Below are 13,964 nucleotides of genomic sequence, written 5' to 3' on the forward strand. Positions count from 1 at the left end.
AGGTCTTCAGCTGTTCCTGTGGGCCTGTGTCTTGAGTTCACCAGGCAGGTCACTTGCAGCAGAAAAGTTGGTCTTACCTGTGGTCCCGAGGCTCAAGTTGCTTCTGGGTGCTGCCCACGGCTCTCTGAGGTGGCAGCAACCGGGAAGATCTGGCGCTGCCTCTTCCGGGAGCCTCCAGGCACCAGGGTTCCAGATGGCCTCCGTGTTTTCCTCTGAATCAGCAATGTGTAGAGAGCAGTCTCTTCTGGTTTTGCAGGTGTGTCTGCCTCTCTGAAGGTTTAGCCTCCTTCCCACGGGATTTGGGTGCAGAGAACTGTTTATCCGGGTCTGTTTCCTTCAGGTTCCGGGCGGTGTCTCAGGCAGGGCTCCTGCTCACCTGGGCCCCTCCCACGGGAGCCCAGAGGCTTTATACAGTTTCCTTGGGCCAGGGATGTGGGCAGGGGTGGCAGTGTTGGTGGTCTCTTCTGCTCTGCAGCCTCAGGAGTGCCCACCTGACCAGGCGGTAAGGTATCTCCCACGGGTTCTGGGAGCAGAGAGCTGCTATGGTCGGGATCCACGGGGTGTGGGACTGTAAACCCTATGCTGATGTGTGAGACCTTTCAGCATTTTTCCCAAGCAAAATCAGCTCATGTGACAGGAACCAGCACTACCAGCATTTTACCTTGACATTCTGAAAACAGAAGGGTCAAGGTCAGCAAAATGGTAAATGGCAGATCCAGGGTAAAAGTCATCATTCTAGAAAGATAAAGAACTTCTCATTCCCAGGTCCAATGTGACTGCACTGCCTCCACCCCGTTTCAAATGCACAGCTCTCCGAAGTCAGCACAGGTCAGTTAGATGTGCACTAGGACAATAAACTTATCTGTACTGTGAATAGGCATTCCTTAAGATTCCTTGCCAATGAAACCACGGTCCCAGCACCCAATGAGTACAGGTGCACATCCATATGACTCCATAGAATTCCATAGGAATCTTTTCCTCCCTGACTGTGGCAATAAACATTCAGTAAGAGCCCATAGGCATACATGCCTCACTGTCAAAAATCAAAATAAAAGATCCCTATGTATTCAAAATAATTTATCAGACAGTACGAATATTTAACAAGGTGTGTTGGACTTATTCTTGGCCTTTTGTCCCAGAGATGTTTGTTATTCAAAAGCAAGAACCAGCATTCATCCAGAAACCCTTTATTTGTGAGCAGCTCCTGTAAGGTGAGATCCACCAAGGAAAACATGGGCATCCTGGCATTCGTAACATTGGAGCTTGTCCCCAACAGAACTAGGTGCTTCCTCTGATGCTGCCAATCCTGCAACACTGCACCAACCACCTCCCTATTAATTATCATGTCCCAGCTGCAGAGAACAAGGAACTCTGTTCAGTACTTTGCCTTTCATTTTAAAAAACAGCTCTAGGAGTAGAAGTTTGGAATGGGAGAACACAATCTGATGGAAATTAACAGCCAGAGTGGATCCTTAATGAAAGGTTAAAAAGTCAACAAGAGCGCACTGCAGAAGGGCAGAAGCATCCTTCTCTCACTTGCTTTAAGATCAAGAAAGAGCTAACAGGACAAAATACGTGAACACACTTTACAAAGACAAGGTGATTTTCCCATGGCAGTACTGACAGAGACTTTTGTTCAGAGAGGCACAAGGTCATCCACACTGGTGTGTGGAATAAACAGATTGTTTGTAGTAATCCTCTCTTAAGTCATCATTATTGAATAACTCCCCCTCCACACACACACACACACACACACACACACACACACACACACACACACACACATCTCATTCTTTGAATCCTCCCTCCCTTTAGTTCTCCCTACTATGAACAGCAGGGGCATACACACAGGTTCAGAACTATGGGGCTACCTGGGAAGGCAAAGAGACAAGGAAAAGAGACTGGAAAAATGTTGAGAAGAGATTTGTGGGCCTGGGGTAGCAATAAATGCTGCCTGACCTGTGTCTGTAGATTTGGTTAAGCTGTTTGCAGCTAACTCTGGTTTCGGCCATCTATAATCTTTAACTGAGACACTGGCAAATGAAATGCTTGAACATTCTTGTTGCTTGTAACAATACAGACCTTGAGATCACCATATAAATTACTAACATATTGGTAGACAAAGTCAAACCAGTCCTAGCTGACATGGAGTCACCTACCAACGGTGAGGATGAAACCATGTCCAACCTGCCATACCTGCTCTCTTCTAGGGCAAGAGAGAGCCCTAAAAGTCCATGGCGGGAACCCGGACCATGAAATCCTGGGAAATAACAACTATCTATTTATTTAAGCCCAGAAGATGACTCCTCAAGTTTGTCCTTAAGCATATTAGAAATAAGAGAATACACCATGCCTACCAATGATTTGCTAAATTTTTCCTACAAAAGAAGAGTACCAGCACATGAGAGATTTTGGTAGAAACATTAACAAAATAGCAGTTTCAGACCTCAAAGAGTTTCTAATCTAACAGAGAACGAAAACATGCAGATAGCTACCATGTACAGCTAGACATCATTCCTTTGCATCTCCACAAATGTCTATCATTCACACCACATTTTGAACCCATTCTTCCAAACAGCTTCTACAGTAATGCACTGCAGTACAGCCATGCAGACCTTAGAGCCATATCCATTTGCTGTCCAGAACTGAGCAAACAGAATAGGTTAATGCACACATGTTCATAAAACCCTTTCTATATGTCAAGGACTCCCCCAAAGAAGAGAGGAGAGAAGAGGCAAAGCAAATATATATACACAAGCCTGTATAAATTACCTTAACATAAACTATCCCTAAAAAAATTATATTGGAACCAAAAGTTAAGACTTGTCACTCTTACACGTTAAAGTTCCAACCTGCTAGAGTTCGGGAACAGGACCGTGATGTTAAATCAGCAAATGTACTTCAGGTTTTATCCACCAGAAATCAGAGGATGAGACAAGACAATCCAGGATGAAGGGAACTGTACAAAGGAATAGACAAAAGTGCGGAGGAAAACGTTCGTCTCTAGATGTAATCTGTAAGCAAGCAGTCTTGCTCCTTTCCTCTGAGTGGGTGCCGGCTGCCCAGAACCATGTCTAGAAGGCAGGATTCTCTCAACAAATGTGTGCTCAACGAATAAATGAAGGAAGAAGACATAAACTGATAAAGAGATGGAAAAGATAATATGAGGAAGGCTGAGGACCTATTATGAGGATGTTTTTAAAAAGAAAGTTATTTAGCAGCATAGGCAGTAGCCCAAGTTTATTAGACAATTAGCACACGGAGAGGACGATCATCCATTATCCCTATCTATCTCTAATACAAATTCTTTTTAAAAAAATCTAAAACCCCTTTTTAACTACAAAAATTCAACTCACAAGAAATATATCAATTCTAAAGGAGTGACCTGCATGTGACCTGCTCAGGGCCTGCACCACTAAGCAGGTACTGAGTTGGGCTATGTTTTCCCAATGAAAAATCAAAGGAGAAAGAGCCATGACTGCCGAAATGCCCACCGTGGCCCATCCTGAATAACTGTGGAAGATCACAGTACTGTCTCCATACAGCCAGACGACTACAGGATCAATATGGCCATGTCCTGTACAGCAGTGCTTCAGTCAATGGCCACGCAGCAGTCTTTAGACCATCACCGCTTGATGCTGCAGACATCTCACTTCATGCTACACCAACATGCTAACATTCGTGCTGACACTAGGATGGTCAGCCTGGTAATGAACCTCTCTGAGGCTACACCAACATGCTAACATTCGTGCTGACACTAGGATAGAACTGCCTGGTAACGAACCTCTCTGAGTGTGTTGCCTCCACTGAAAACACATGGTTGCTTTGTGTATTTTTCAACTTGCAGGAACAAACTATAGCTGATAAGAGCCTAATCAGCAAGATCTTCAGAATACAGTTCCTTGTTTCTCCTTTGCATGGTGACAACATTGTGCCTATTGATCGCACGGTGTTTTGAGTCATGTATGTAACAGCTACTCACAACCCCTCGGTACACTTTCTGCTCTGGCACATTACAAACCCCAGATGGTTTTGATAAGGAAACCTATACTCTATGGCTATAAGTAATGTCTCAAAAGTTTATGACCATAAATAGTATCTTATCCCAGACATTAGTTCCTATGCCAAGAACAGGGAAGATAACACCAAAAGAGGAGGAAGAGGATGGAAAGGAGAAAAAGGAAGAGAAAGAGGAGGAGGAGGAAAAAAGGAGGAGGAAGAGGGAAATGAGGAGGAGAAGAAGGAGGGGGGAGGAGGAGGAGAAGGAGGAAGAAGAGGAAGAAAAGAGGAAGAAGAAGAAACAGCAGCGGCAGCAGCAGTGGTCCCAGTGGTTGTGGTAATCATAGTAAATGTAGAAGTGACTTCCCATGTTTTGGTGTAGGTTTTCCAGAAAGCAGAGGATCCAGTGCCCTGGCCAGGAAGATCCAGAGAACCGCAGGAAACTTATTTTGCAAATCTACCACATTGTGAACCTGCCAAGTGGTGGCCCAGTTATTAGTCTACTCCAAATCCATCCTCTCTCCAGTTCATGCAGGAAACTGCAGCAAGCCAGGGGAAAACTCTTTTATAGATTGCCATAATCTTGCAGAGACAAGCAGCTCAGCTGATTCATTCTGGCATAAAACATAAGTAGCATGCTTCTCCATGGAATTTAAACTCAGAAAACCTTAAGCCAGGCATTTTATTATATTCTGTTACTTAAGAAGCTCTGAAAGAGAAAAGGCTCCATCAATATAATCCCCATCCCAGCCATGAATGCTGGTTCCCCAAATTCATGTATCCCCCAGAAAAGGACTAGTGAGCTACCAGCACAATTTAGAATTGAACTGTTTGCATTCTGATCTCACAATCATGTAGGTCTAAATATGGCCCAGCCACTACATTCAGCAGAGCAAATACCAACTGGGTATAAGATATACAATAATTCCACATAATTAAAATCTAAAAAAGAAAAACCCTTCAAGCTACTATTATGCAATTACTACACATTTCAGAAAACTGCCAGTGTGGGGGTCTGTGAGAAAGCAACCTGCTTATTCTCTGACATGGTTAGAAGCTCTATGAAGGACAGAGAAAATACAAAACTCCAGCCAGACACTGGAGTGATCAGAGACTATGCCTACAACAAGAAAGGCACGCAGTCTGTGGAAAAGCAAGAAGACTGACCAAGGCTGGAGAGAACCGACCAGAAGCACCACCTAGCTGAAAGCCCCTGGCTGGAGCAAGGCTCCAGACACACACGCTCTCTCCTGCCGCACAGTTACCAGCCATGTGTTGCAGTCCTAACTGTCAGGATTCATCTTGAAGCACAGAACTCAAGGAACTCCTTAAAAGTTGGATAACATAACTTGGGCATTTTTCTTTAACTTATAGGACTCTGGCACAGAGAAATAAATGTGTGCAAAGCTGATAAGCCAAAGAAGAAGGAGTCATAGGGTATTCGGATGAAGAAAGAATTTTCTTAATCCCACTGTTAAGAGGAAAGCTCGAAAAAATGCATCAGTCCTATAACATATGGGATTTGTAATGTGCCAGACCAAGAGACGCGCTGAGGGGTTTTGTGTAGCTGTTTCATGTATAGCTCTAAACACCATCGCTGTGGGCACAGCACTATAGCTATGCAAAAGGAGAGCCAAGACAAGCACACTCTAAGCTCTTGATGGCCGGACTTGTAGAAGCTGAATCCATACCAGAGGCAGCCCAGTTGTAGTTAAATTCAGCCAACATGCAAATCACATGGAGGCAGGCTTTCTGAAAGGAACCAGTGAGACAAAAAGGAAAGGAGGGGCGTATGCCCTGAGAAGTTGGTAGTGTACCCTGTAGCCAGGTGCAAGCACACTTGGGCATCAGTCACGGCTAACCACAGAATAGAAGTTATTTCAGAATTTAAACCCCAGGGACCTCAATATAAGCACTGGCCACTCAGTTGTGGTTACTGTCACTTGTAAAAGAGTTGCTGGAAAGCTACAGTGGATGGTGAAGTCACCACAGGCAACAGGAAGCTGATGCCACTACAAAACGAGGGGCAGAAAAGGGGGCCTGTTTTCTGGAGGCAGTGTTGCCAGGTAAAACCATAACCATCAGGAGCTAGTCCTTACTGGCAGGACCTGGGGCCATGGAGAAGAGGTATCTGCCACTAGAGATGCTTTTAGTCTCCCACTGGCTCAGAAGAGCCTGGAAAGGGGCACTCTGTGGAGGTCAGCCTCCCATAGTACAGACAGAGCAGAATGGATGCAAGGCCAAAGAATCCAGGAGGTATCCACCTTTCCCCAGCATGGCAGATCTAGGTCAGCACTCAAACATGAAGGTACAAACACGCTCCTGGGCATCTGATTAAAATGCAGATTCTAAAGCAGACCACATGGAGAGGTGGGCAGACTGACGGCTGTTTCCACCTCACAAATGCTGCTGATACTGCCACACTTAGAACAGACCAGGTTCTAACAGACCCAAGTCACAGTAGGCTAAGATACAGAGAATCCAGACATATTCCTCCCCAAAACAAAACTCCGTGCATGTGGCTTTCAAATAGGAGAGGAGTGCAGTGGAAAGCACAGGGGACCGAGGTCCACAGCAGGAGGTGGTGCTTCTTCCCAGATCCCCACATCTCTATCGATCAAGGCTATAAACTGTGTGGCCCCAGTGTTCACATCTGAGGCTCTAGGCCCTAGTTCCTCACGATATGGCTGCATTCATAGACAGGATATTTAATTAAGTTAAAATTAATTAGCTGAGGCCACAGAGGGTAGATCTTGACCCAGTATGACTATTGTTTTAACCTGTATGTCACAACCCCTATAGGAGTCACATATCAGAAATCCTGTATATTATACACTTACAAATCCAAATCATAACAGTAGCAAAATTACAATTATGAAGTAACAATGAATTGATTTTTATGGGTTACAGAGTTAGAAAGGTTGAGAACCACTGTTCTAAAACGACAAAATCAAACTCTAATGAATTACTTCCAAAGTGAAGTCAGCTTATCATGCCTTATCCTGCTACCTTGAACCCAGGGAATCAGTTGGCATCAAGCACAATTTCGAAACTGACAACTAGAATATATGGAAGTAAGTGTCACACAGAGCAAAGCCTGGGCTCCAGCCATGGCGGCCATGCTGCTACCAGGGCTACTAAAAAAAGTCAGCACCTTTGATCAGAGCATGCTTGTGTACCCAAGGGTCTGCCATTGTCCTGTGCCAGGCCTTGAATTTCACTATTCTGAAGCAAGGGAAGTCACAGGCTGGGTGTAGAAAGAAGGGAACCAAGTCATCCCTTCCTTCTGAGCACTGAGAGTTCAGAATGTGGTAAAGTGCAAAGAAGCTCAATATTCCATGGGCCTTCACACTGACAGCAATGCTAATGCTTCCATGCAAGGACAGAGGCTTACCTTACCTTACTGAAAACATGGTGTCTGCTAATAAATTAACCTAAAGTCTCACATCAGGACAGGAAGGGAAGCATGCAGCACTGTATGCAAGAGTGGCTCCATGCGCATGTGATCAACTTAATGGGACATACTACAGTTCAAGGCCCCCAGCACATACACAGCAGAGGACTGCCTTGTCTGGTCTCAGAGGGAGAGGATGCACCTAATCCTGTAGAGACTTGAGGCCCCAAAGAAGGGGGATGCCTGGGAAGGGGGAAGCGCCCTCATAGAGGCAGAGGGGAAGAAGAATGGGATGAGGAACTGTGGGAGCTGGACTGGGAGGAGGTCCAGACAGGAAGGGGAGGACTGGACACTGTCCGTGTTATTGACATAACCCTTAACAGCACACATTCTCCTGTCTGTCTGAAAAGCCTTGAAAAGTAAAGTTGAGGAGATGACTGTAATCTGGGATGCGAATCAGAGGATTTAACTTCGAGGCCCAGAATCACTTTAAGAAGGGGAAGAAACTATATGGAAAATTCCAGTTTTCACTGTTGTGATTTTACAGAAAGGTCACAAAATCCAGCGTAGGGGCCTCGGTCCAAGGCAACTGCACACTGAAAGTACAGGGGAGAGATGCTGGAGCAGCAGCACCAGCAGCAGCAGGAAATGAAGTTTAAGGCTTACAATTTATTGCTGCCATGCCTCTAGTCCCACCACGTATGACTTCCACTAATAATTTTCAAAGAGTTTATTAACCATGATGTCTCTTGTTCTTTAAATAGGGCACTTTTAATTCTGCATCTTTGCAAATTTCCTGAGGGAAGTTACACCTTGTCATGAAAGGTCAAAAGCCCTGGGCTTTAGAGGTCGCTACTGTACCACTCAGAGCAGTTTCAACTTCAGGAACAAATGCGTACACCTCCCAGGCAGCGCTGGTTCTACCATGGCTATCCAGAGAGGTGAATGAAGTCTGTTCAGCTTCATGCTCCACGCGCTGTCTCTCAACAAAGGTGGCTGCAGTGTGGCTCAGTGGAAGAGTGCTTGCTAGCATGTCTAAAACTCTGAGTTTAAACCAGAGCACTACTGAAATAATAAGCGAATAAATAAATTCTAAACAACAACAACAACAACAAAAAGAAAACAATGCTGAAACATGGGACCTCAAAATAGCATGCCTTTCTCCTTAGGAACAGGAGACCTGAATGTAAAAGCCCTCATTTAACACTGCCATGTGTGCTCCTGCAAACAAGTCCCCAGGGCCATCAACAAACTTCCATTGAATAGAAGCTGAGTACCACCGCCACCTCCATGGCTCTTCATAAGCCTGGAGTGGCACGAGCCACCTGGCCCACAAAAAGAGAAGTAGATACAGTGCCTGTGCCCCTGGCTCTGAGTCTGCTGAGGATGAGGCTCAGTGGCTAATCCAGGCCTTCAAGTCTGCCCTACAAACCAGTAAGTACAGATGTACTTCACACAGAGAACATCCACCTTCATGTACTGCAGCCACACGCAGCTGACCTCGGAAGCAAGCCCAGCACAACAGCCCTGAGTGGCCTTCTTTTAGACAAGCAACCACATGCATCAAAGCACAAAGTTCAAACTCTTCTCCAAATCCAGTGCAGTGGTCTTTTTACCATTTAAATGAGCCAAAATATAAACAAGAAAATTCCCATTTTGTAGCACAGAGCACGAAAAATGGAGACCAAAATTACAGATGTCCTTTCACAGGGAGTGTTGGCAGAAATGCATATAACCACCATCTAGCCACTGAGACCGGGAGAAACTGGACGGGAAAGCAGTAGTCTAGAAATTCCTGTAATCTAATCATGCTATGCAAGTGTATTCTATAACAATATCATAAATCCATTTTGTTCTTAATATATTGCTTTTATGTTGACTTTAACAAAATTAGAAACAAACTGCATTTTCCTTGAACAGTAAGATTTTAAATGTACTGAGCAAAAAATGGAGAAACTCCAACAAATAAAAGGGTATGCCTGGAATACCACGGTAACCATGCATGTCACAACTCCCAGCTGTGATGCATAATCACCATCACACACAACTTCAAAACTAACCTCAAGGCCACCTGCCACAGGTCCCAATCAGCTTCATCGATCTTACTTTAAGTAAAGCCCAAACAACCATATTTCAGATGAGAGAGGGAGGTACCTACTTAAGCTGGCACAGTGGCACAGAAAGAATAAGACACTTTTCACAGTTCTTACTTTCAAAATATTCTGGGTCTCATTCCACTTGTTTGTCCATTCCTTGGTCAATTCTTGGACCTAGGAACAAAAACATAAACATATAATGATTTTATTAAAAATTAACATGTTTACTCGAAAGTTCATAAATGTATATATACTATGCAAATATGAACTAGGTGTATGTATGTGTATGTGTGTGTACCTGTGAGCATGCATATACACACACATACATACACATACATACATACATACACACACAGGTAGACTTACAGAAGTGACTTCTTTGAATTATTAATCACTTACAACTCCCAGGATGACCGTAAGACATTAAGTGTGTTTACTCTCCCTGGCCTTACTTTAAGAAATAACCATTTGCTTTACTTCCTAATCGGATGTGGTGATTAAATCACCTTGGATGCTGCAGCTTTCTTTTAGGAGATAATTTGCTTTTGTAGCTAATTAATGGGGTTTATAAATCTCATTCTACCTTTGGGTAAAGGGGAAAAAAGATGCCTCTTCACTTGATTCTTTCAGACACAGCAAAATTCTATTGATAAAAATCAGTTCCTTTTCAGTGGGCTGTAACTCAGGGAAGGAAAGGGCTCCATAGTTGAGTTCAACACAGTTGGTGAGCGTTTCTCAAAGTAATCAAGTTTTCATCCAGTTCCAGAAAATGTTTTAGATGATCCTCATGATTAATTCATTAACAAGCAAAAAAAAAAGTAATATCCGAATCCAGCAGTCAGAAAAAACTGGAACGAAAAGCACACTGTGTGGAACAAAATAGAGATGGAACTAAAGGAGTGGCTACAGGGCAGGGACGGCTGGCCTCTCAGGGTTCACCTTCTGTCACCCAATCCTGACAGCACAAACCACCTTCCGTAAGCTCCTGCTCTCCCCAACCCGAGACCCCTCCTGTGAGGTACCTGCTTTACCCACTCCTAAGGGAAAGGCACTCTATCTCCATGATCCCTGAAGCACAGCAATCTCCACTAAACAGTGTGTTGCTGCCAAGGAAATGGGGATCTGTGGTGGTCACCAACTAGGGGGAAACAAACCTATCTGACTGACAGGCAGCAGCCATTTCCTTACCACAAATAACTATGGGTTCCAAATCAACATTTTAGATGTTCCTCCTTTTACTAGTGATTGTTATTTGTGTCAAGATCTGTCTTCTTTGTGAAGAAAACACACAGGTGAAGAGACACCTGCCCCTCCATATCATTTCCTGCCTGTTTCAAATGCTTTGATAAGGCTGGAGTGATTGTCAGAAACCACTCACGCTCCCATGGATCCTTCAAAGGACAGCAGTGTGCCATGTGACCACTGGAGCATTTTGTTTTAAAAACAAATCTTTCAGAAGAGGATATTCTTATGGCTTTTCTCCTACAAGAGTTAGGGGAAGAGTAACAATACTCGATCTTCTAGTTTATACTAACGAATGAGAAGACACATGAATAGAAAACATTCAGCAAATGATATGCCTTCTACCACCATATGTAAAAATGTCCTTACTGAAGAAAGATGAACCAATCAATAGCAAAGAGACGCACATCTGGACAGATATAGAGAGATTTTTAGTTATAAATGGGGTGTCTTTATCAAAGATGGGGCCCCAGGGCCAAGTGGGTGATAGTGAGTGTGTGTGTGTGTGTGTGTGTGTGTGTGTGTGTGTGTGTGTGTGTGTGCAGAGAGGGGGGAGGGGGTTGGTTTTTTGATTGGCTAGTTGAGTTGATTTGGTTTCAGCCTGTTTGCTTTCTAAAACAGAAAGTGTGAAATTGGGTGGGGGAGGGGTGAAGTACAGAGGCTCTGGGATGAGAAAGCATGATCAGATTATCCTGTGTGAAACATTTTTTTCAATTAAAAAAAAGTAAAAATTCATTCATTTCAAATATAATCAAATACTTTGAGCTTTTACAAAGTTCTAAGTATGCCTTGGAGTTATCACTGTTTAAATCAGATAATCTCTATTAAAAACATTAACAAAATCCAAGTATGTGCTTCATCTCTGACAATGGGAGTGAATAATAAAACAGGTGGCAAGCAATTAGAAAGGTCAGGAAAAACTAGGCAAGCACTTAGAGAACGTTACGATTGCGATGGGCAACCATCCCCATCACAGCATGAAGAACGCACTCTAATATGTTCATTGGTTTCTATTAACTTGCTGATCATTCCTGAAACCTGTAAATGATAAACAACCACACACAGACCTTACATTGCACTTAGGATTAGAAGAGGTAAAATATAAAATTTCATGAGAAAAGTAAGAATTAAAAAATGGACGTCTTCACTGACACTATTATTAGATATTAACAAAAGCAATTACCCTACCGAGTATGAACAAGTTCCTAACTAGAGCTCGATTTGAACCTCTCACACTGTGGCTCTTTAGTGTTTACCATCAGACCACATGTTTTTCTTTAGGGCTGTTTTAATCATTCATCACCAGGAAAAAAAAATGAACTCCTAAACAGCTTTTATTATCTGTTTCTCTCTTCCCACAGGGCATTTTAAAAAAATTAACATGATAGAACCAAGTCAGCCATAAGCTTGTTTTTAAAAATGCAAGCCTCAAAGCCAGACCTCCATCCACCATGACCCTCTGACAGAGCACCCTCACCTCTGGTCCCTCACTCTGTTCCCTTTCTGCCTCCTAACTGGGCCCTGACCCAGACATGGTTATTTGCAGTCCAAATGCTGACTGGCAAAAGTCAAGGGCTCCAGAAAGCTCAACAGCACATAGCTTTAAGTGGGGATAACTGTGGTCTCAGGAATGTTAACTGGGGCCTCCTGTCTAGGTCTCTGCCTGCTCTGCTGGTTCGGTGGCCCCACTCTCTGTAAGGAGGCCTGCTGTGACCCTAACTGCAGCAAGTCATTATGTACCTGTTATATTCTGTGTACTAACTTGTAAACATGCAATACATAAAAAGCTAACTATTGCTCATCTTGAAGCTTTATCATGGGCCACATGTGGGGGTGCACGCCTGTAAATAGAGCATTCTGAAGGCTGAGACAGAAACACCATGAATTCAGGTACAGCCAACACTCTACAGTGATATTCTGTCTCAAACACAAAAACCAGACTGTGGCCATAGGGTTGGGATTAGAGATAAGTATAATGAAGACAGTTATGTACCAACCAGTGGGAAAGCACAAGTGTCCTACTCAATGGCCAGAACTCAGGGACAGTCTCAAGTTGTAACAAACATGGACTTAAAAAATAATGTCAAAGTTGAAATTAAAATAAAATAATAAGTCAAGCCATCACTTACTCTTGCTTCATTCTGGTGAAGTTTTTCCTCCATACTTAAAGCTGTAGGGGAGTCCAAGAGAGCAATCTACAATTTAAATGGCAAAGACATCAGCAGTTAGTAAACAAAAATGATGCACTTCAAGGATTTCCCCACATTACCAAAGAGTTTCCTAAAAAATATTAACGGTTATAAAATTATATTAATATAATGGTTATAAAAGGCAATTTCTCACATATCCCCCAAAGTATTGTTTATCATTAATCAATATGCTAATCACTAATCCATATGCTATAATACCAAAGCAAAGACATCACAGTCTGGAACCTACATCTGCACTACAAATGCCATAGCAGCCACATTTCACAAAAGTCATCTTAATCCCTACAGTTTTAAGAACTCCTTTCTCTGATGCACACAAAGAACAAAGTTCAAAAACTAAGACACCCAAGTCCTGCTTAATAGTGCATCCACACTGAGGGACACAAACGAATTCACTTGTTTCACTGTGCTTGGCATCCAGTGTGTGGCCTGGCTATGCTATAACCTATGTTCATCTCTTTACCCATGCTGCAGAGTGTAAACTCTGAAGTGACTGATATACTGCAAAGTCTGCGGGATCCTAGAACCAGTGGGCAGACAGCCTGGCGCTCACATGCATGTTTAATAACTAAGGCTGGACCTGAGGGGCAGAAGCACAAGTGCCCTATTCTGTCTGCTGCAATTGCTACCAGAGACATCACAGGAGCAAACAGAAAGAGTCCAGCACCCAGGCAACAAGTTCTTAATAGAACCATGTTTATATTGGGTTATTAACAGGGGCCAGCCCCAGCCTTTTGGGGTTTGGAACTGAGGTGTAACACAGAGTTGGGCAAAAGACAAAAGTCTGACGATCCCCTGCTTGTAACTCCCTCTAACTGTACTGGGAACTAAAAGCTGATGGCTTCTGGAAACTTAACACTCTCTTGCTTATGCTGCGACTGAAAACTGCTGGCTTCTTTTCTCTTTAACTCTCTGTGCTTAAATAAGTACTGGGGAAACTTAGCTGCTCATGTACTGTGCCTAAATAAACTCCAAGAACTTAACACTTTATTGCTATCCTGTGCTTTAATAAGCACTAAGAAC

The 13,964-nt window shown here is 43.4% G+C and overlaps 1 protein-coding gene across 3 annotated transcripts in view; it reads right to left on the minus strand.

The window, feature by feature from the left end:
- Positions 1–13,964, minus strand: part of Kif16b (kinesin family member 16B) — a 290,355-nt gene that overhangs the window by 220,465 nt on the left and 55,926 nt on the right. For all 3 annotated transcript variants that reach the window (XM_032904316.1, XM_032904314.1, XM_032904315.1), the window contains 2 exons: positions 12,861–12,926; positions 9,604–9,663 (listed from right to left, as the gene is read on the minus strand). In XM_032904316.1, the coding sequence (XP_032760207.1) occupies positions 9,604–9,663; positions 12,861–12,926 (126 nt within the window). The remainder of the gene's footprint in view (positions 1–9,603; positions 9,664–12,860; positions 12,927–13,964) is intronic.

Source organism: Rattus rattus, chromosome 5 (assembly GCF_011064425.1).
Source record: "Rattus rattus isolate New Zealand chromosome 5, Rrattus_CSIRO_v1, whole genome shotgun sequence".
Taxonomy (NCBI): Eukaryota; Metazoa; Chordata; class Mammalia; order Rodentia; family Muridae; genus Rattus; species Rattus rattus.